Source organism: Medicago truncatula, chromosome 5 (genome assembly GCF_003473485.1).
Source record: "Medicago truncatula cultivar Jemalong A17 chromosome 5, MtrunA17r5.0-ANR, whole genome shotgun sequence".
Lineage (NCBI taxonomy): Eukaryota > Viridiplantae > Streptophyta > Magnoliopsida > Fabales > Fabaceae > Medicago > Medicago truncatula.
In genome coordinates, this window is record NC_053046.1 from 41,411,599 (window position 1) to 41,430,998 (window position 19,400).

At 33.0% G+C, this 19,400-nt stretch overlaps 3 protein-coding genes and 1 non-coding gene across 5 annotated transcripts; 2 read left to right on the top strand and 2 right to left on the bottom strand.

Annotated features, from left to right (window-relative positions):
• Positions 1 to 1,126: 1,126 nt before the first annotated feature.
• On the bottom strand, positions 1,127 to 4,072 carry LOC11437067 (probable serine/threonine-protein kinase PBL23). 2 transcript variants are annotated; one of them, XM_024784006.2, is made up of 6 exons: positions 3,864 to 4,072; positions 3,622 to 3,741; positions 3,176 to 3,363; positions 2,710 to 2,899; positions 2,000 to 2,391; positions 1,127 to 1,560 (listed from the first exon to the last, which is right to left on the bottom strand). In XM_024784006.2, the coding sequence occupies exons 1-6, from the start codon at positions 3,925 to 3,927 to the stop codon at positions 1,309 to 1,311; spliced, it is 1,206 nt and encodes a 401-aa protein (XP_024639774.1). In that variant the 5' UTR covers positions 3,928 to 4,072; the 3' UTR covers positions 1,127 to 1,308. The 2 variants fall into 2 exon arrangements, with proteins under 2 accessions (XP_024639774.1, XP_003617487.2); XM_003617439.3 differs by having other exon boundaries at positions 3,622 to 4,067.
• Positions 4,073 to 6,948: 2,876 nt separating this feature from the next.
• Positions 6,949 to 10,610, top strand: LOC11436625 (KIN17-like protein). The gene is made up of 2 exons (XM_003617440.4): positions 6,949 to 7,074; positions 9,136 to 10,610. Exon 2 carries the CDS (start codon positions 9,152 to 9,154, stop codon positions 10,346 to 10,348), a length of 1,197 nt encoding a protein of 398 aa, XP_003617488.1. The 5' UTR covers positions 6,949 to 7,074; positions 9,136 to 9,151; the 3' UTR covers positions 10,349 to 10,610.
• Positions 10,611 to 11,967: 1,357 nt separating this feature from the next.
• On the bottom strand, positions 11,968 to 12,039 carry TRNAM-CAU (transfer RNA methionine (anticodon CAU)). Its single transcript has one exon. It is a non-coding gene; the product is annotated as a tRNA-Met (tRNA).
• Positions 12,040 to 14,330: 2,291 nt separating this feature from the next.
• On the top strand, positions 14,331 to 19,389 carry LOC11419666 (uncharacterized). The gene is made up of 7 exons (XM_003617441.4): positions 14,331 to 14,733; positions 15,686 to 15,826; positions 15,927 to 16,292; positions 16,924 to 17,169; positions 17,693 to 17,785; positions 18,091 to 18,291; positions 18,825 to 19,389. The coding sequence occupies exons 1-7, from the start codon at positions 14,419 to 14,421 to the stop codon at positions 19,038 to 19,040; spliced, it is 1,578 nt and encodes a 525-aa protein (XP_003617489.1). The 5' UTR covers positions 14,331 to 14,418; the 3' UTR covers positions 19,041 to 19,389.
• Positions 19,390 to 19,400: the final 11 nt, after the last annotated feature.

A 19,400-nucleotide genomic window follows, 5' to 3' on the forward strand; every position in this document is an offset into this window, starting at 1 on the left:
TTAATTTACTCCACGCATCAAATTTTTATTGGTGTGGTTTTTTACAACGAATTCACAACAATATAGTAGTTTTTTTTTTTTTTTTTTTTTTGAGAAAACAACAATATAGTAGTTGCCATGTAAATATACAATTATCCCCTACAAAAATGTAAATATACAATTATATTGTCGACCCATTTGTTTTAAGGTAAAAGAAAAATCACAAATACATGATTTTTACTTTACACCTCCAAAAAATAGAATTTTTGTTTTTGATATTTCTTTAATAATTGTGTACTGCAAAGATATTTCGAACTCATATGTTATAGTTTAAAATAATATTATTAATTTTATAAATAAAATGTTTTTACTATATAATAAAAATTATATATTTTTTAAGAATATGTCTCTTAAAACAACTTATCATTTTAATGTAAAAATTGTCATTTTTGTTTGTTTAACTAATATTTTGGAAATATTGGTTAGCATGATCTATAAATTTGTAACTCATTTTAGTATTCACACCTACGAATCATCGGTTTACATTTTTCAATCTATAAATTGAATAAGTTCATCGATTTGATTTGGATTTTGTAATCATTGAACTATGAACCCACAAATTGTTTGAATTTGTAAATTGCACTATCAATTTATTATGAGTAGTGATATTTGAACAACCATTTCATACAATTTTTGGTGACAACTTTTTTCTTTGTCTTTTCATTGGATAAAAACAATGGAGAGAGAAAAAGAAAGAGAGAGAATAAGAGGATAATGTGAGTATGAGAGAGAAAGTTGTCAAAAAGTTGTCACAAAGTGGTTGTACAAATATAATTTCTCATTTATTATTGATGAACTATAAAGGTGTATCATAAGAGAGGGCTTCAAATAAAAAAATAAAAAAAAAAGGAGAACGAGATAAACATACTTTTCATTATGTTAGAGCGACAATATAAATAAGAATTCAATGGTTGAAGTTAAAAAATTGAAAATAAATGTTTTTTTTGTTGTTTTAGACAGTGTGAACTTTTTTTTCCCGTTTTGTTACAAGCCGTGAGTCTATTGTAACAAGTTTTATTGAAGAACTTAGTGAGTAAAATTATAAACTAGATAGAAATCATATTTTTATCATCAAAATCTAATCTAATATACTACTAATAAAAAGAGTAAACATTGAACATAGAAAAATATAGTAATGGTTTTGATCTTCAAATGACACACTATTGGCAACACAACAAAATGTAGTAAAATACATCACAAAACTTAACATTTGCCTTTTCATATTCACTATCCCTCTAAGAAAGACCACTATTCTATGAAATTCATTTGTCAACTGCATTCTCCTTTCTCAATAGAAGTTTCTTTTGTATGTTTTTGTTTACCCACTTGTACATGCCTCATTGCTAAAACTTCAAGAGCTGTAACTACATCACCAATCAAAGGTCGAGCATTAGCATCCTCCAATAGACACATTGCTGCAATTGCTAGTGCTTGGAATAGACCCCTCATTGGATAGTTCCCTTTTAGCAATGGATCAACCATTGATGTATATTTTCTTTTGTTTTTGAGTAGTGGTAGTGCCTGAAAACAAAAAATGTTATGAATGTCAATGACTCGTGACGTCTGTGGTTGTGCGATCAAGTGTCTTAAGGTGCATCTTAGGAACCAAATATAAGATTTTTTTTTTTTATACAAAGAACCAAACAAAAATATTATATTGAAAAGGTCAATTTTTAACTTTCAATAATTAAATACACCACTTTTAAGATATAATTTCTAATTTTTATTCTTTAAGTGCGTGTTTAGAATTACTGTGAATCTCGCAAAATCATGGTGACACCTTAGTTTTGTTGAAGCTCCAAAAAATAGTTTTTGCGGAATCGCGGTTTGGCCAACTCACCGCAAATTCAAACATGCACTTATTTGTTCCCTTAGCGAGTTGTTAACCTTGATTGACTTGTAAAACATTATAGTTTATGTTAGAGAAAATATATGCACACAAAAGAGTGACATGACATACCCAAATGACCAAGTTTTCTTCTTCAGGCGATCTTGAAGAATCAAGTACTCTTCTCCCAGTAATCATCTCTAGAAACACCACTCCAAAGCTATAAACATCTGACCTTGTAGTCAATTGACCTGTTGAGGCATACTCAGGTGCACAATAGCCATAAGTTCCCATCACCCTAGTGGACACGTGTGTTTTATCTCCAGTTGGACCAAGCTTTGCAAGTCCAAAATCAGAGAGTTTTGGATTGAAATTTTCATCCAAGAGTATGTTTGATGCTTTGAAATCACGATATATCACCGGTGGCTTTGCTTCTGCGTGTAAGTATTCAAGTCCTTTCGCCGCACCTTCTGCAATTTTCATTCTAGTGTGCCAATCCAAAGGCTTTTTGCCCGGAGGTAACTCTGAAAATCATTTAACAACTTTTATTGGAAAGGGAACATTTTATGGTGCAATCTTTGCATGTGATTATACTGGGAAGGATATAGACCTTCATTTTTCAATTTATTTTGATGTTACAGATTTTTTTATTTTTAAATTTCATGTATGATTTGGTTGTCACACAAATGTAAAGGTAAACAAAACAGCTATGAGAAATTTAAGAAGCTATAAAATGTGCTTTATTTTGTGGCCGTAGTTGTACTATACAATTTTCATACTGGAATTGGTTGATTTTAGATTTTCAGGCAAGAAGACATTGTGCAAGATGTGCATTTTCTTACCAAAAAGGTGATCTTCTAACGAACCATTCGCCATATATTCATATACCAAAATCCTTTGATCACCTTCTGCACAATACCCTACCAAATTGACAAGGTTAGAGTGGTGCAAGAAACTCAAAATCATAACCTCTGCAAGAAATTCCCTGCTTCCTTGAAATCCATCCTTGTTAAGTTTCTTAACAGCAACAACCTGCATATAGTATAAGTAACACAACATTGACAAGTTCGCTTACTATATGCGTTTTAAAAATTGAACAAGACGGTTTAACCGGTTGAACCTTGAATTGGCACTTTGATCAAAGTTTTATCCCCATTCAAACCAAACCGTTTAAGACGGTTGAAATATGATCCAGAAGTCTTGCCGGTTTGATGTTCAATTTGGTTCAATTTTTAAAACATTGCTTACAAATTGAATAACTTTGTTAGCATAATATTCAAATAACTCCTAGCATAAGTAATATTATACCTTATTATTTATGCTTTTAATGCGCCCTTTGTATACTCTCCCAAAGCCTCCTTCACCAATCATATTGTTGATATGAAAATTCTTAGTTGCAACACATAGCTCATGGTAAGAAAATATCTTAGAGGTAATATTTCCTTTTCCATTTCTTGTGTTTTCTTCCTCTGCTATGTACTTCCGTTTGCCACCATCTACAATATAAATTTTTACAATTAAAGAAAACAACATTGATGTGCTAACATTTCATAAAGAAAACAACAATAATATCTAGACATGAGACATTAAATTGAACCTCTTTAACATGAAAATCAATACCCTTTGCAAAAAAAAATAAAAAAATGAATACAATATTTGATGTGAAACCAGAAATTCAGAACCTTGCAATTGAAAAAAGTAATTAAATAATTGGGACAATGTGGAAGATTAACATTGAAGGGTAAAAAACTTACCAGATTTAGAACAAATGTTATGATAGTCCTTAATGCTTTTCTTCAATGTGTTCTTGGTGTTCTTCTCTTGTGACTTACAACATGCAAAAAAGCTCATTTTCCACCCCCTAAATATTTGATCTGACCAAAACCACATTTATAAAATTACAAAGTTCTTGCATCACCTTTTCAAAACAATGTAACCTTTGGACACATAAGGAGCTTATAATTCAAAATCAATTCTAGATGTTTTCAATTCAAACCTTTGCCCATCATAAAAACAAAATTGATCCTATGAATTTTGGCTTGAAAGAATTTTTGCCACATTGGCAATGTTTCATTGTTCTTCAAAGGCCATAGTTAGGAAAAGAAATTATGACTTTGTCAAACATCCTAATTGTGTCATTATATAAAGTTGTTTCCTCAATATAGGATTTTAGGTGGTTTTTCTTAGGTTCCAATTTATCATGCCAGCTAACAGAAGGAGAACTCTTTTATGGATTCATAATAGTAAATAATGACAACTATTAATTTTTCATGGACCATTTTTAACGTTGGATCCTTCCCATCTACCTCAATTATGTTTTGTTTCATTAAGGGGCGTACCTAATTTTACCTATATTAATAATATTTTTCGGCTTTAAACCTTTTAATGTCAATAAACTCTCCTTTTTCTTTGACAGATTGTCAGTAAACTCAATTAAAATGATACATTGGAATTAGGGGTGGAAATGAGCTACGTCAAGCTATCTTTTATAAGGCATAAATCTGGTCTGTCAAAGTCTCAAAGACTTACTTCTTAGGCATAAGTTCTGAAAGCCTTATATGATTAGCTAGCCTTCTTAAATATGGTCTGCTAACCACAAACCCCTTTTATAACCTAGCATTAATGTCGCCTCAGGAATCCCGCTAGCCTCGACAGTGATTGGTGGCACGTGGCATAAAACGCCACGATTTCGACGGGTCAACACAAACGAAAGGTCGTCAAATCTGGACCATTGAATCACGTCGAGATAAAAAGACCTCGCCTGTGGATCCCCCTTGAAGAGAATGAGCTCGCCAGTAGAAAGATAGAAGTGTTCCTGCCCTTAAGTCAAGTCCATCACTTCGCCTTGTTCCAAGACTCGTGCTTGGGGGACTGTGGACCGTCAATCTATCCCTAAGGGCACAGATTGAAGGTGAGAAAAAACACAAGAAGGGGGGGTTGAATTGTGTTTTCTTTTTCTCAAAAATGAATCTTCTTCTGATATCACTTCAGAAGCTGTTTAAGAGTGCTTCTGATGTAATAATACTTCAGATGCAATTAAATTGTTTCTGATGTGTTGTTCAGAATCGGATACGCAGCGGAGTAAAAACAGAGAAGAGAGAAGAAAGAAAGACACAAGCAATTATACTGGTTCCTTCCACAAACTAGAAGTAGTCCAGTCCCCCTTGCACTTCCAAGGAGATTTCCACTAAGTAATAATCACACAGATTACAACTGCTCAATACTACACCTAGTATGAGACTTCACAAATGCTCAAGCACGCAGGCAAGAGACTCCCTTTGCTCAAGCACTAAAGCAAGAGACTTCCTATGCTCAAGCACTAAAGCAAGAGACTTCTATTCAAACAGAATTACACAGAAAATTGTTTGAGTTTGAACACTTGATATACAATCAGTGGTGTTCACAATATAATGCAAATGAAAGACTCTCTAGACTTAAGAATTTCTAAGATATATCAAATGAACACAGAAATTCAAAGTGCTTTGTGTGAAACAAATTTGGCAGAGTTTTGGCGCTTTTAACTTGTTGTCTTGTCTCTACTGATCTTCAAGTCTTCACTCCTTTATATAGAGATGTGTAGAGAGACGTTGAGATCTTTAAGCACGTCAAAAGAGTCGTTGAGAAACCTTGATCAAATACCAATGGTCTTTTGCCTGATTTGGATGTTGTCCTATGAAGGATCACGTTCAAATCCATTCCTATCTTGAAGGAACATTTCTGCAGGCAGAGCTGTTATCTTGTCTTGTAGCGTAGACACAAGCAGAGTCATGGAGGTAGTGGTTGTACACTTGTACTTTGTCAGCTCTCAATGAAGGACAATCACCCAATGCTTTTCAAACGAACGTTGGCACCTTCCCTTTAGTCTTTCGCTTTCTTAGACGAGGTTGAATCCAATAGACAGCTGTTTGAAACTTCAGATTGAATCTCCTGATCAACTTCAGTTTCTGGTGTTTATATAGCTTCTGAACAATTAGCTTCTGAAGGTCTTGCTTCTGATAGATTTGCTTCTGATGACGTCATCAGATGCATTTTGGCTTCAGACGCACTTTCAACTTCAGAGGCAGATTTCTTCAGATGCTTCTAGGTTTCTCTTCTTGTTGATTCCTTTGCTCTCTTTTGTTCTTCCAAGACCTATTAAATTGATTAACTTTGTCTATGGTCCTGTACACTTGAACAAATATTAGCAATATCCAATTGACAATTTTTTATACCTTGTTATCATCAAAACTCATTAAGGTTTATTGTAAAACATATTTTGTTCCAACACAGATAATCTACAGAAAAGGCTCAGGAGCTCTCCAGTAGAGCTCCTGAAACCTAGGCGCGTTCCCTCAAGGGCGCCGCCTAAACAGGCTTCTAGAAGCATCTAGAGCACTATAAAATAAATTATACGAACCATCGACCTTATAGATTCATCACTTCGCCTTGTCTCAAGACTCATGTTTTGGGGGATGTGGACTGTCAACCTATCCCTAAGGATACATATGCCCTCCATAAAGGCTTAGGCACCCTCTAGAAGGGCTTTTGAAGTCTAGGCGCGTTCCCCTAGGGGCGCCGCCTCAATAGGTTTCTAGAAGCATCTACCGCACTGTAAAATGACTTAAGGCCCAAGTTGCTTGAGACTTAAGTCACGAGAATACAAGTTCACAAATGGCTATAAATATCCCTCTTGAAAACATTATCAAGGCACGACAAAAAGTGGTTAAATTGTAGTTTCATATATAGTGCAAGTACACAAACTAAACGGGTTGTCATCCCTATTTATTGACTTCCATAAGCCAAAATTCATCGAAGCTTATGAATATGGAAATCTAAAACATGGGGTTCATCGGTGTGTTTGTTTCAATGTTTTAAAAAAAACTAGTGATAAAAAAAAAGTCTGGAGATTAATATTTATGGATTTAAAAAAATAAAAAATTATCTTTTTTCCTTCAAAAAAAATCATATATTTTTTTTAAAAAAAGATTTCTAACTTTTTCACGTGTTACCTTCTTTTTAAAGTCAATTTTTTTTTATAAAATAATTTTTTAAAATTCTTAAACAAATGGTAAAAATAAAAATAAAAAAATCACTTTTATCATTTTGAAAAGTGTTTTTTTTTTTCTTTTCTAAAAAATCTGAAAACACTTTGCGAATTGTAGAAATCAGAATCTTCTTGCTCCGATCTATCATCAAACCAGAAGCAATCCTAGGGTTTTGCTGTTCAGGTCTGTTCTCTCTCTCTCTCTCTCTCTCTCTCTCTCGTTTGTTTTCTTTCTCCGTTCTCATTTTTCCATTTCGGATTTTACTTGTTACTGCATCTCCTAATTTGTGAATTTTGCTTCCTCAATATCAACGGAATTTATATTCCACTTTCGATTACCTTAGCACAACCATGTTTTCTCGATTCCTTATAATTTCAACTTCGAATCAAGAAATTATAATGAAATAACAATGTTTTATTTGTAATTATTGGATTGTTTAACTGGGAGAAAACAATCTATTAGGATTTAGTGCTAGGGTTCTGATTCATCTCTCTTGCTCCTGCTATAGCTTATTGGAACTATTCAATTATGGAGATTTCGATTTTTAGCGTGTCTGATATCTGAATGAGGGAAGGGTCTCCCATTTACATGTATTTCGTTGTGCTTGGGTTTGAGTGTGCTTGATAAATTTAGACTTTTTCAAAAATAAAAATAAAAAATTGCTTTTGGTTGTCGATCTTCATAGTTTTTTTTGTTATTGATGTTGCTAGATTCTTCTAATTGTCTCTATCACTTCCTACTTTGGTACTTCCTTTTTCTCTGCATTTGACTATCATAAATTTCAGTTTTGCTGCAGGGGCAACAAAAACATGTTAGGTAACCCCACCCAATTAGTTCGTAATTTAGTAGATTCAAGTGGTTAGAGAGGTTAGGGTATCACAATGTATGTTTTTAAGTAAATAATTAATGAGAAGAGAAGAAAAGGCATGTTGTCCTTTTTAGAGGAAATTTGTGCCTTTCATATTGTGAGGTTTTTGTTATTCTTATTGAGACTAGAACTCATCGGGAAGAAAATAGATTTGTGAGTTCAATGAAATATGTGGTATTTTATAGACAAAAGTATTTGGTTATTGGGAAAAAAATCAATACACTTTTAACGTCGAATCAAAGATCAACTGGAATGCCTTTAACAAATGGAGCAATAGTTAATTTTGAACATGTTAGCAATAGTAGCCTCCAGTAGTTAGAGAGAGTAGATTATCAAAGTGTATGTAAGTGAATAATAAAAAATTGAAGAGAGGAGAGGAAGGGGAGAGGAGAGGAAAAGGGTCTTGTCCTTTTAAGAGGAAATTTGTGCCTTTCATCTTAGTAGCAGATTCATAGGTTTTCTTTTCTTCATCCTTTCCACATAACCCTCTCCTCAGTCAACGCCGCTCTCTTTCTCATCTCTGTTAGCCATACTTTGTCTATTTTTTTTGGTTTTTAGTTTAGATTACTACTTTTTTTCAATAGTAGATTCATAGTTTTCCTAAATGAAATGATTGGTTCAGATGTATTGGTGTGTGTCAATGTCTTGTGTTGGTTTATTTGTGAAATAGAACTTTTTGTAGCTCTTCACTGCAAATTTACTGTAACTGTAACTTAGAACAAGGCTTGCTTCTAATTTGTAATTTAGAACCCTCAGATTAATTTTGTTTATTAACTCTGTTTCATCTTCACTGCAAATTTACTGATGATGTCCTATTTGGACTTAAGATATGTAATTGTCACTTGTTTTGCTCATTTTGAGTAATGTGAACGTTAATTTATTATCATTATCAATTTTAGTTCTGTTTACATATTGTGCATTTGTATATTTTATTATAAATTTTTTTTTTTTATTAAAGTATCCTTGCAGCCGTATCGTATTTTGAATTTTAAAATTTTCTCGTATCTGTATTGTGTCAAGTATTTGGGCTTCTTACTTTTCTTGTTCTGAATTTATGATTGTTGGAGTGAGAATCATATCTCAAGTTTTAATTAGCATTCATGTGCACAAGTAAATGTTTACGTTGATCAATGATCTGCTTGTCATAATTATATGCCAGTATCTTATTGATCACAGTGTTAGCTTGGATCCTTGCTTCAAAATACTATTGCTTCAAGTTCTAAAGCATTAAGAATTTTAGCTGTTGTTACAATGCCGTATTTTTTTTTTTGACGATATTGTCTTTTTTATTTATTTGAGACAAACATAATTTCAGCTGTCTTAAGAAGGAAGTGTCAGACAGGATTACTAACATCATTTTGTTTGATCTGAAACAGTTTATCCAGATTGCCAATGGGGAAAAACGACTTTCTCACACCTAAGGCAATTGCCAATCGAATTAAAGCAAAAGGACTGCAGAAGCTTCGGTGGTATTGTCAGATGTGCCAGAAGCAGTGTCGTGATGAGAATGGTTTCAAATGCCACTGCATGAGTGAAGGGCACCAGCGTCAAATGCAAATATTTGGTCAAAACCCAACCCGCATAATTGAGGGCTATACCGAAGAGTTTGAGACAACTTTTCTTGAGCACATGAAGCGCAGCCATCGATTCAGCCGCGTGGCTGCAACTGTAGTTTATAATGAATACATAAATGATAGAAACCATGTTCATATGAACTCCACAGAGTGGGCTACACTTACCGAGTTTGTTAAGTATTTGGGTCGAACTGGAAAGTGTAAGGTTGAAGAAACGCCCAAGGGATGGTTCATTACATATATAGATAGAGATTCAGAAACTCTTTTCAAGGAGAAGATGAAGAATAAGAGAATCAAGGCAGATTTGGTAGATGAAGAAAAGCAAGAGAAGGAGATTCAGAAACAGATTGAAAGGGCTGAGCAGATGATGCAGCAGTCTAATCCCGAGTCTGATCAGCCTTCTTCACAGGTACAGACCACAAAGGAACTAAATGTAGAAGATGGAACTAAGATAGGATTTTCTCTTGGATCATCAGCTAAACCTGTGACCAAGGAAACAGGTGATGCATCAAGGATAGTGTTTGATGAGGTTGATGAAGAGAAATATGAGGAAAGGAATCCCAAGAACAATTTGAAGAGGAAAGAAAGTGGTGGTGGAAAATCAGCTTTGGAAGAAATGATCAGGGAGGAAGAGAGAATAAAAGAAAAAAACAACAGGAAGGATTATTGGTTGCATGAGGGAATTGTTGTTAAGGTTATGAGCAAAGTCTTGGCTGAGAAGGGGTACTACAAGCAAAAGGGTGTTGTGAAAAAAGTGATTGACAAGTATGTAGGGGAAATAGAAATGCTAGAAAGCAAGCATGTGCTTAGAGTTGATCAGGAAGAGCTTGAAACTGTGATACCACAGGTTGGGGGCCGTGTAAAAATAGTCAACGGGGCTTATCGCGGATCACTTGCTAGGCTGCTGGGGGTGGATACAGATCGTTTTTGTGCTAAGGTGCAGATAGAGAAAGGTGCCTATGATGGTAGGGTGCTTAAAGCCGTGGAATATGAAGACATTTGTAAAGTAGCCTAGTGAGTTTGATGGAATGATGATTTTTGTGATTCTGTTAAGTTTCAGGAGTTGGAAAGTCTGTTGTTATGTATCATGTAAAAGCACTAGACTTTAGTGTCATCTTTATTATAGCATAAATTAAATCATGACAATTATCTTTTCTTCTATTGGATAGAATTCTTGCTTGAAAATTTAAAATTTTGATTTATGTGATTATAGTTTTGAGCAAGGAAAGTGCAGAAAAGGATGATTGTGACTGTGAAACTTAGCATGTTTGTATTCAGCTTTATTCTAAAATTTACTGGTGAACTAAATTGAGTTCTTATATGGGTATGGGCACCTTGTTATGTGGTGACCACTGATCAGTGTTGTTCTTTTTTGTGATTGAGTGGCTAGTGTACTTGTTGTTTTAATTGTTAACTTGGTAGATATATACAAAAAAAGCACGATATTTAAAATGTGAATAATGATTATGGATTATTTTCTATTATTTCATCCTTTGTAGAAGGCTAATCTAAGTTTTAGCTTATGTTTGATTTAGCTTTTTCAAAGACTAAAGCTGCTTCCAAATGCATATTTGATCATGATTTTCACAAGCTACAATTTGTTTCAACTGTGATGAGCGTTAGACATTAGGTTTCACTCCATAAACAAACAGTCACTTGGTACGAATTTGGTTCTATGGTTACAAAAGTTGATTTTTAATAAATTAATTTTCATCACGACGCTGTTGGATTCACGTAACTAACCATACTTAGTGGAATAAAACTTCATTGTTGTTGTTGATTTTATAAAATTGTATGTTAGCAACTCCTATAGGCATTTGCTAGGATACACCCACTTATGTTTTAGCAAGTTATAACTAAAAAGTAGTTAAATACACTTTAAGGTGTAGTTTGCTAAAACACTCCCACATAAAAACTAGTGGGTGTGTTCTAGCAAATCCCATATATATATATATATGTAAATGAGAATTGAACATAACTTTATGTGCGAAAATCATGTTTAGACTTGTAAACTACACATCAAAGCGTCAAGTTAAAATATATTATGGAGACAATCAATTTTACTCGAGAACAACCAAACATGTAAAAATTAAATTTTTACTTCAATAATTACTTAAGACTCTGCTCCAATAATTTTACTCTTTGCTTATGATGTTTCAGCCTCTCTGAACTTTGTCATCTGGTTGTGCTATTTGTTTACTTTCGGTTGCTGTCATGAATCATGATCAAGGAACCAAAATTCAGTTACTCTGTACAATGACATCAAGAAAAACATGCTTTCTTATTAATTTGACGAGTTTATGCATAACTTAGGCAAATAATATTGGAATCCATTTATTCATCAAACTAAACAAGCATTTTGGAACACTTAATTGAGTGAACTTTTATGAAAAAACATAAAAAATTAGTTCAGAAAAGCAAAAACAACCAGCACAGTTAAAATAAAACATTTTCAACAGAGTTAATATCATTTAAAAATGAAAGTGATAGTGAAATGTTTGAATTTGATTTGTGATTTAGTAGAAGTATAAGATATAGTATAGAATTCATTTGAATTCTGAAAATATATTAATCAACGGTAGCTAAGTTTTTTCAGAAAATACAACAAAAACAGGAAAATAAAAAAAGCATTTTTATCAGAGCCTGGTTTCGATCCAGGGACCTGTGGGTTATGGGCCCACCACGCTTCCGCTGCGCCACTCTGATTTATAGATATAAATGTTTCTAATTATGTATAAGACCGTATTCATTTGCACTGGTTATTCTTTTCAGATTTAAACTTTAAAGATGCAAATGTTGCGAGAAAGTTGAAGTAGCAAACGTTAGGACTTAGGAATAATCGAATAAAAATATTAGAATTTTACAAAAGTTAATATGACTTAGGAATGCGGTTTTTAAAAAATTATGGCAAACTCACTAGTATAATACTCCACATTAACTTTAATACTCCAAATTATGGCAAACTCACTGTAATACTCCAAATTATGCTAGCTCAACAATGATTGAATATATACTAAATATAATAATTAGATCAAAGGTTTTTGTCTAAATATGGTTCCAAGATGTCGTATCTTTGCTAAATGTATATCTGTTGTTTGATTGTAAGGTTAAGTTGATGGTCCATTATGTGGATCCTTTCTTCACTTGTGGTTGACTTTGGGGAAAGTATATTCTGTTGCATATTTGTATTATGCTGAGGACGTGTGCATGCTATTCTTGTTTTGTCATACATATTTTATTCCAACAACAAGAAAAGAAAAAAGAGTCTAACATTTTGTAGACACTTGTAATTTCTTGTCTAATCTTTGCTCACCTTATGTCTAGGACCAGTGAAAAGGAAATGGAACATAAGAGAATGAAAGTGTAGTCAAGTAGCATTTACTCTTGGTAGTGGTGCAAAATTATTATCGCACACATTAAATTTTAATTACCTCTACAACTTAAAAAAAGTATATAAGTGAGCTCTATTAGTTTTGATGTTGAGAATGATGAACATAATTCTCTCATTTTAAATTTAAATATGAGAGAATCTAAATCTGATAAAAAAATCCCGTTATAAATGCTATGTATCACTGTATAATCAATTTAACTAGAATATCGTGTATAGATGATATAAATATTGTTTACGCAAACAATAAATTATATTTTATCAGTATATCATTGTTATGTTATTTTTAAAAAATCTTCTCAAATGTTTAAATGATTGGATGCATATGGTAGTCATCTTAAGTGTTTGCTTTCTATATAATGCTCTTAAAAATCATTTTGCATTTCAATTTAAAAGATAACCTAAAAAGAGCTAAAGTCTCCTTAAATTTGTAAAACTAGTTTACACTCAATCAAAAGTGCATGTCACTTTTCTTCATAAAGCCTAATTTTTGTTTAAAACTAAAAATGAAACTCGTGTTATTACCAAAACAACATAAGAAAAGAAATAAATTAGAGGTTGTTGACTCCATTTATACATACCAAGCTTGAACCTTAATTTTTTTGAGAAGTTATACTTACATCTTACAAAGTTTTGCTCATCCTAATCTATTCACACCTTTAAGCTCAACAAACCATTAGTGGATCGATGCATCAATTTTTGGTTGCTTGCTTAAACAAAGAGTTTAAGCAAGATATATTGTTGATATAGAATAATTAGAACTCGTGATATTGCCACATAATTAACAATGCCACTTTAAAATCACAATCTAAAGACAACTTCAAAAATACTCTATGTCCGAGTGCATATTTAATTTTGCTATGATAAAAATTAATTTTGAATGAACTGATTTGTAAAATTGATTTTAATTAAAAAATAGTTAAATATGTGTTAATTTATGTTTGAATACATAACAATACATTTTAACGTAAAAATCACGTTTATACTTTAAAGTTAAAATCTTAGCTCAATTTTCACCTTCACATGCATCTTCACCATGAAAAAATTAAATATGTGTTAATTTATGTTTGGATACATAACAATACATTTCAACGTAAAAATCACGTTTATACTCTAAAGTTAAAATCTTAGCTCAATTCTCACATTCACATGCATCTTCACCATGAAAAAACTAAATATGTGTTAATTTATGTTTGAATACATAACATACATTTTAACGACGTTTATACTCTAAAGTTAAAATCTTAGCTCAATTCTCACCTTCACATGCATCTTCACCATGAAAAAACTAAAACTATATGTAGTAGCTTTTAGTAGGCACATTTAAAGGAAATGTCACAACGTTTTTAAACATTGGCTAAATTGGAATCAATATTGTAGCCAACAGAGCCACGTGTATCTAAATATATTAAAATCAATTTAACATCTTCAAAATCAATTATATCTTACTCTAAGCGTGAATCCAAATATAAATTTAACTTATAAAATTAGTTATACTCAAAATGCATTTCCCTTTTCTCCATAAAACCTAACTTTTTTAAAACTAAAAATGAAACTCGTGTCATTACAAAATCAACAAAAAATATAATTCTAAGAAAAGAAATAAATTATAGGTTGTTGACTCCATTTATGCACAAACCCAAAACATTCAAAAAAAGAGTTCCATTTTACCACTCCTCTTTCTTCCCCTTCCATCCATGGCTTCTTCTTCGAAGGTAGCAGCATGTGCAATAACCACGCTTCTCATCTTCCTCACATGCCTTCAATTCTCTACCTTCAAATCACCATTTCACCCACGAGACTTGCTTCCATTGATGCCCAAACAAATTTCATGGCCAATCATCAACTCCCTCCATAGCGCTGTTGATATTCTCCCTGTCTTCGTTGCTGCTGCTTCTTCCCCTAACAACACCCCTGAGTGGAAAGGTGCTTGCTTTTACAAGAATCAAGCTTGGATGGAGTTTCATAATAAAACTGGTTCCCAATTTGGTGGTGGTACCCTTCACTTAAAGGTCGTTTTTTTTATTACTTCTTTGTCTTAATTTCATGGTTTTGAAATCTGGGTTGCTGTTATTTTTGTTAAATATGTCTATATTTTATGTTGGGACTTGTTGTATTGAACTTTTGTTTCTTAATTTTTTTCCTTTGATTTTAGTTTCTCTGTCTTAATTTCAAAGTTTTGAAATCTGGGTCGCTGTTGTTTTTGTATAATATTATGTTATTCAGAATCAGATTTTATGTTAAGACTTGTTGTATTGAAGTTTTTGTTTACTGATTAAACTAATTAGCATGAAGATGAAGAACTAATTAAACTTGTTTACTGCTGTTATCGGTCTGAAAGATAGTTAAGACTTAATCCTCTGAAAGGCATGAAGTGTTAACAGAAATTTGTCATATTCATGAATCATGATATATTTGTAGTTTTTACTTTACTTATGATATATTTGTAGTTTTTACTTTATCCACGTAACATAATAGATAGTAGAAATTCTTAGGGGAGTTGGTGTGTGTAACATAATTATCTGAGTGATAGGATATGCTTATATGAAAAGAGCTTATATTATATATTTTATCCACGTAATATAATCTTCCATTAGATCTAGATTAAGATATGTGTAGGAGTTGTAGTTTGGTATGTGTGTTAAGATATGAGTCGGAGTTGTAGTTTGGTAGATTTGGTTGGACCAACACGTTGTAATTTGAAATGTTCAGAAACCTAAATTTGGTGGTAACCTAGTTAGACCAGCCAAAGGGCAAGGCAATTAAAGCCCTAGACTATATTTCATTAGAGGAGATCAAGTTCACTGTACATTGAACGGCATTCAATGTTTTGCATAAGTCAGTATTATTGTATGCATTATGCAGTTCTATTATTGTATTACTATTACCCTCTCCTCTGTAAACATTGATATTTGGATTCAAAGGAAACTGATTGGTTATTATTATCTATTTGCTCTGATCTAGGTTAGCAATGCTCATAGTTACACATGTATGGATATTTATATTTTTGCAACCCCATATCGTGTAACATGGGATTATTATTTTCTGTCCCGGGAGCATACACTCGAGATCAAGGAATGGGATGGAAGAGCTGAGTACGAGTATGTAAGTAACCATTTTTCTTTACTACACCATCACAAAGTAAAGTGTTGAAAGTAGAAACACACCTTTTTCTTTTAGGGATCCTTACCCTTTTTGCAATCAGGTGAAAAATCACGGGTTATCAATTTTCCTAATGAAAGCTGGAATGTTGGGGACCCTTCAAGCACTTTGGGAGGTCTTCCCTTTATTTACCAATACTGGATGGGGTGAGAAGTCCAATATTGGGTTTATGGAGAAACATATGGGAGCCTCTTTTGAAACACGTTCTCAGCCTTGGGTTACAAATATCAGTGTTGATGACATTCACTCTGGAGATTTCCTTGCTGTTTCAAAAATTCGAGGTCGCTGGGGTGCTTTTGAGACTCTAGAAAAATGGGTTAGTGGAGCTTATGCCGGTCACACTGCTGTTTGCTTAAGAGATTCAGATGGAAAGCTTTGGGTTGGGGAGTCAGGACATGAAAATGAAAAGGTAAATTATTTAATTTGCATTTTGTCTATTGGTTCAAGCATGATATAATATATTAAATTGTTATTTCTTCTTAATTTCATAATACTTATATAATTATCCTTTCAAGAATCAAACATTTCTTGAATCCGATAAAAATTTATGTTTATAAAGCATTACTGTAAACTTTCCTTAATCTTGCAGCATCAGAGTAGGTAAGATATATTTTCTCAGTTTTAGTTGAAATTGTGATTTAAAATTTGTGAATCGCAATACTGATTTTAATATAATCTAGATTTCTTTCGTGGCATATGATTCATCATGGTTGTTGACTTTGAGCTATTGATGGTAAATGGCATGGTAATTTCTGAACTCCGTGATTATCAAACTCTTGAGTTAACTCATATTTGTGCAGGTTTACAACTCTCGGTATCAAAATTAAGTTAACATCTTAACACACTTAGGAAAATTGTTTACTACTTAGAATTTTGAATGTTAACTGCACGCCAAGTATACTCTTGCAAGTGCATGAGTCGAGCCTATGGAGATTTCATAAGTTTACATAGATTCGTGTGTCTAACAACCTTGGTGAAACTCTCCGGCATAATTTCGAGTCTGATAGTGTTTCATTCCTTCCTCTCTCTTTTGTTTGCAGGGAGAAGATATAATTGCTATGATAGCGTGGGACGAGTGGTGGGACTTTGAACTGAATAAAGATGATTCTAATCCCCATATTGCACTGCTTCCTTTACACCCTGACATGCGTGCCAGGTTTAATGAGACGGCCGCGTGGGAGTATGCACTAAGTATGGATGGACAACCATATGGTTACCATAACATGATTTTCAGTTGGATAGACACTTTAAGTGGGAACTATCCACCTCCCTTAGATGCTAATGTGGTAAGAATTTAATCAGCTGTTCATTTAAAAAAAAAATCAGTTAATCTGTGGTGCCATATGATGCAGCGATCTTGAGTTCTTTGCTCTCTAAATTCTATGGTTGAGAATTTTTTACTTCCCTTTCCCAAGTCCTAAAAATATTATGAATTGTTCCAAACCGAGAATCAATAAACCATAGTCTTGATCTCGCGATTTTGCAGAAATTCAACATAAGCTTTCTACGCAAGTTTGGAAATTCTAAAAAATTAGTTCAAAATTTTGAATTACAGTATAAGATCTTTCAGTTTTACTTATAATTGCTTGTGTTGCCACCCAATAAGACCATTTGTATCGAATTTTTTTTTCTCAGTTTAAAAAAAGTAATAAATAATATTAAAATATGTGGCATCAAGTATCAACTATTGTCGATGTTGCTTTTCTGTCTTCTCATTTCTGTGTCTTTTGCATGTTTAAGCCACACAATACATATATCTTATTTTTTATTTTTTTTACGAATCTTAGCATTTACTCTGCCGCTTTTCAGGTTGCATGTGTTATGACAATTTGGAGTCAACTCCAACCTGCATATGCTGCAAATATGTGGAATGAAGCCTTGAACAAACGACTTGGAACTAAAGTATGCTGCAACCTTTACTTGTCTCGTGCTCCAATATGTGTGTGTGTGTCATTATGATTTAATTTATTTTGGCTTTTGACTATAAATTGAACCAATACCTTCAACCTTCTAATATAAATCATAAGATGCCTGTGATGTGATCTACTATATAGATTAGCAATCTATCAGTACTTGGAACTCTCATATATGCAATATAATATTTTGTGCTCTTTGATCTATTACATGTAACTTCTTTGTGATAATCTCGAACTTCCCTATTAACTTAAGTAAACAATATAGCCTTTCTGTGTTTCTTCTTTCTGCAGGGGCTTGACCTTCCAGAAGTTTTAGTGGAAGTTGAAAAGCGTGGATCATCTTTTGCTGAACTACTGACAATTCCAGAACAGGATGACTGGACCTACAGTGATGGCAAGTCGACTTCTTGTGTTGCTTTTATACTTGCAATGTACAAGGAAGCAGGATTGTTTGATCCAATTGCTAGTTCTATCCAAGTGACTGAATTTACGGTGAGTTTGTCCTAGATTCTGGTTTCTATGTTTTGTATTGCAATATTGTCATAATTTTAAAATTTCACCCTGCACTAAATTAATAGGAACCATTGAGCATATACAATTTGTTACCTTGGCTGTACATTTTCTTTTGTGTGCTCTAAAGCTCTTACAGTAGTTAAAATTAAAAAGTTAATAGTTTAGGACATATCCAGAAGTTTCATTATTGTGTTGTTTGAGGAATGAATTCACACCTCAACTAAAATATGTGTCTTCCAGGACTTGTTCAGGAAATGTGTTTTGCTCGTTATAGTGTTTTAACTCTTGATGCTGTCCATTACTAAGTCGGAGCCATTTGTGCTAACGATACTGTTGACTACTATTCATCTCATCCTTAAATAAATTAACAAAATGAGATCAGATTGTTTGAGCATGGCTGATATCAATTCACAATCTATATTATTTTTGTAACTTCATAAGTTAATGAACTATTTTTTGTAAAATTTTCTTGACCTGGTTCTTATGGCCTTGTTTTTGTGCAATAAGTGCAGATAAAAGATGCCTACCTTCTCAATTTTTTCGAGAATAATTCAAGTCGCTTGCCAACATGGTGCAACGATGGAGACACCGTGAAGCTTCCTTATTGTCAGATTAAAGGGAAGTATCGAATGGAGTTACCTGGATACAATACCATGCAACCATATCCCCACATGAATGAAAGGTGCCCATCTCTTCCCACAAAGTACTCCAGAACCAAGAATTGCTAGTAGCAGTCTACAATTCTTTCCTTCTATTCATGGGCAGATTGCTTCACAAGATTATTTCTTCCAATAGATTTGGAATTATTTATGACATTCCAAATCAATAATTTATGTTGTTTGTATCCATTTGATCTCATAAAAAAAGTACAACAGACTCACCATTGTATATATCCTCACAATCACAGCTTAGATGATTCATGTAATTTGGATTACATTTCTAGCTAGATTAAAGATTATGTAAATAGATGGATGTATATCATACAATATATGTTCCTAGTGGTACATCTTTATTTGTCTTCAAAATATTTAGTCCATCAACATTCAAATGAAAGTTATTGTACCGTGATTTGTGAAAGTTGCACGTTT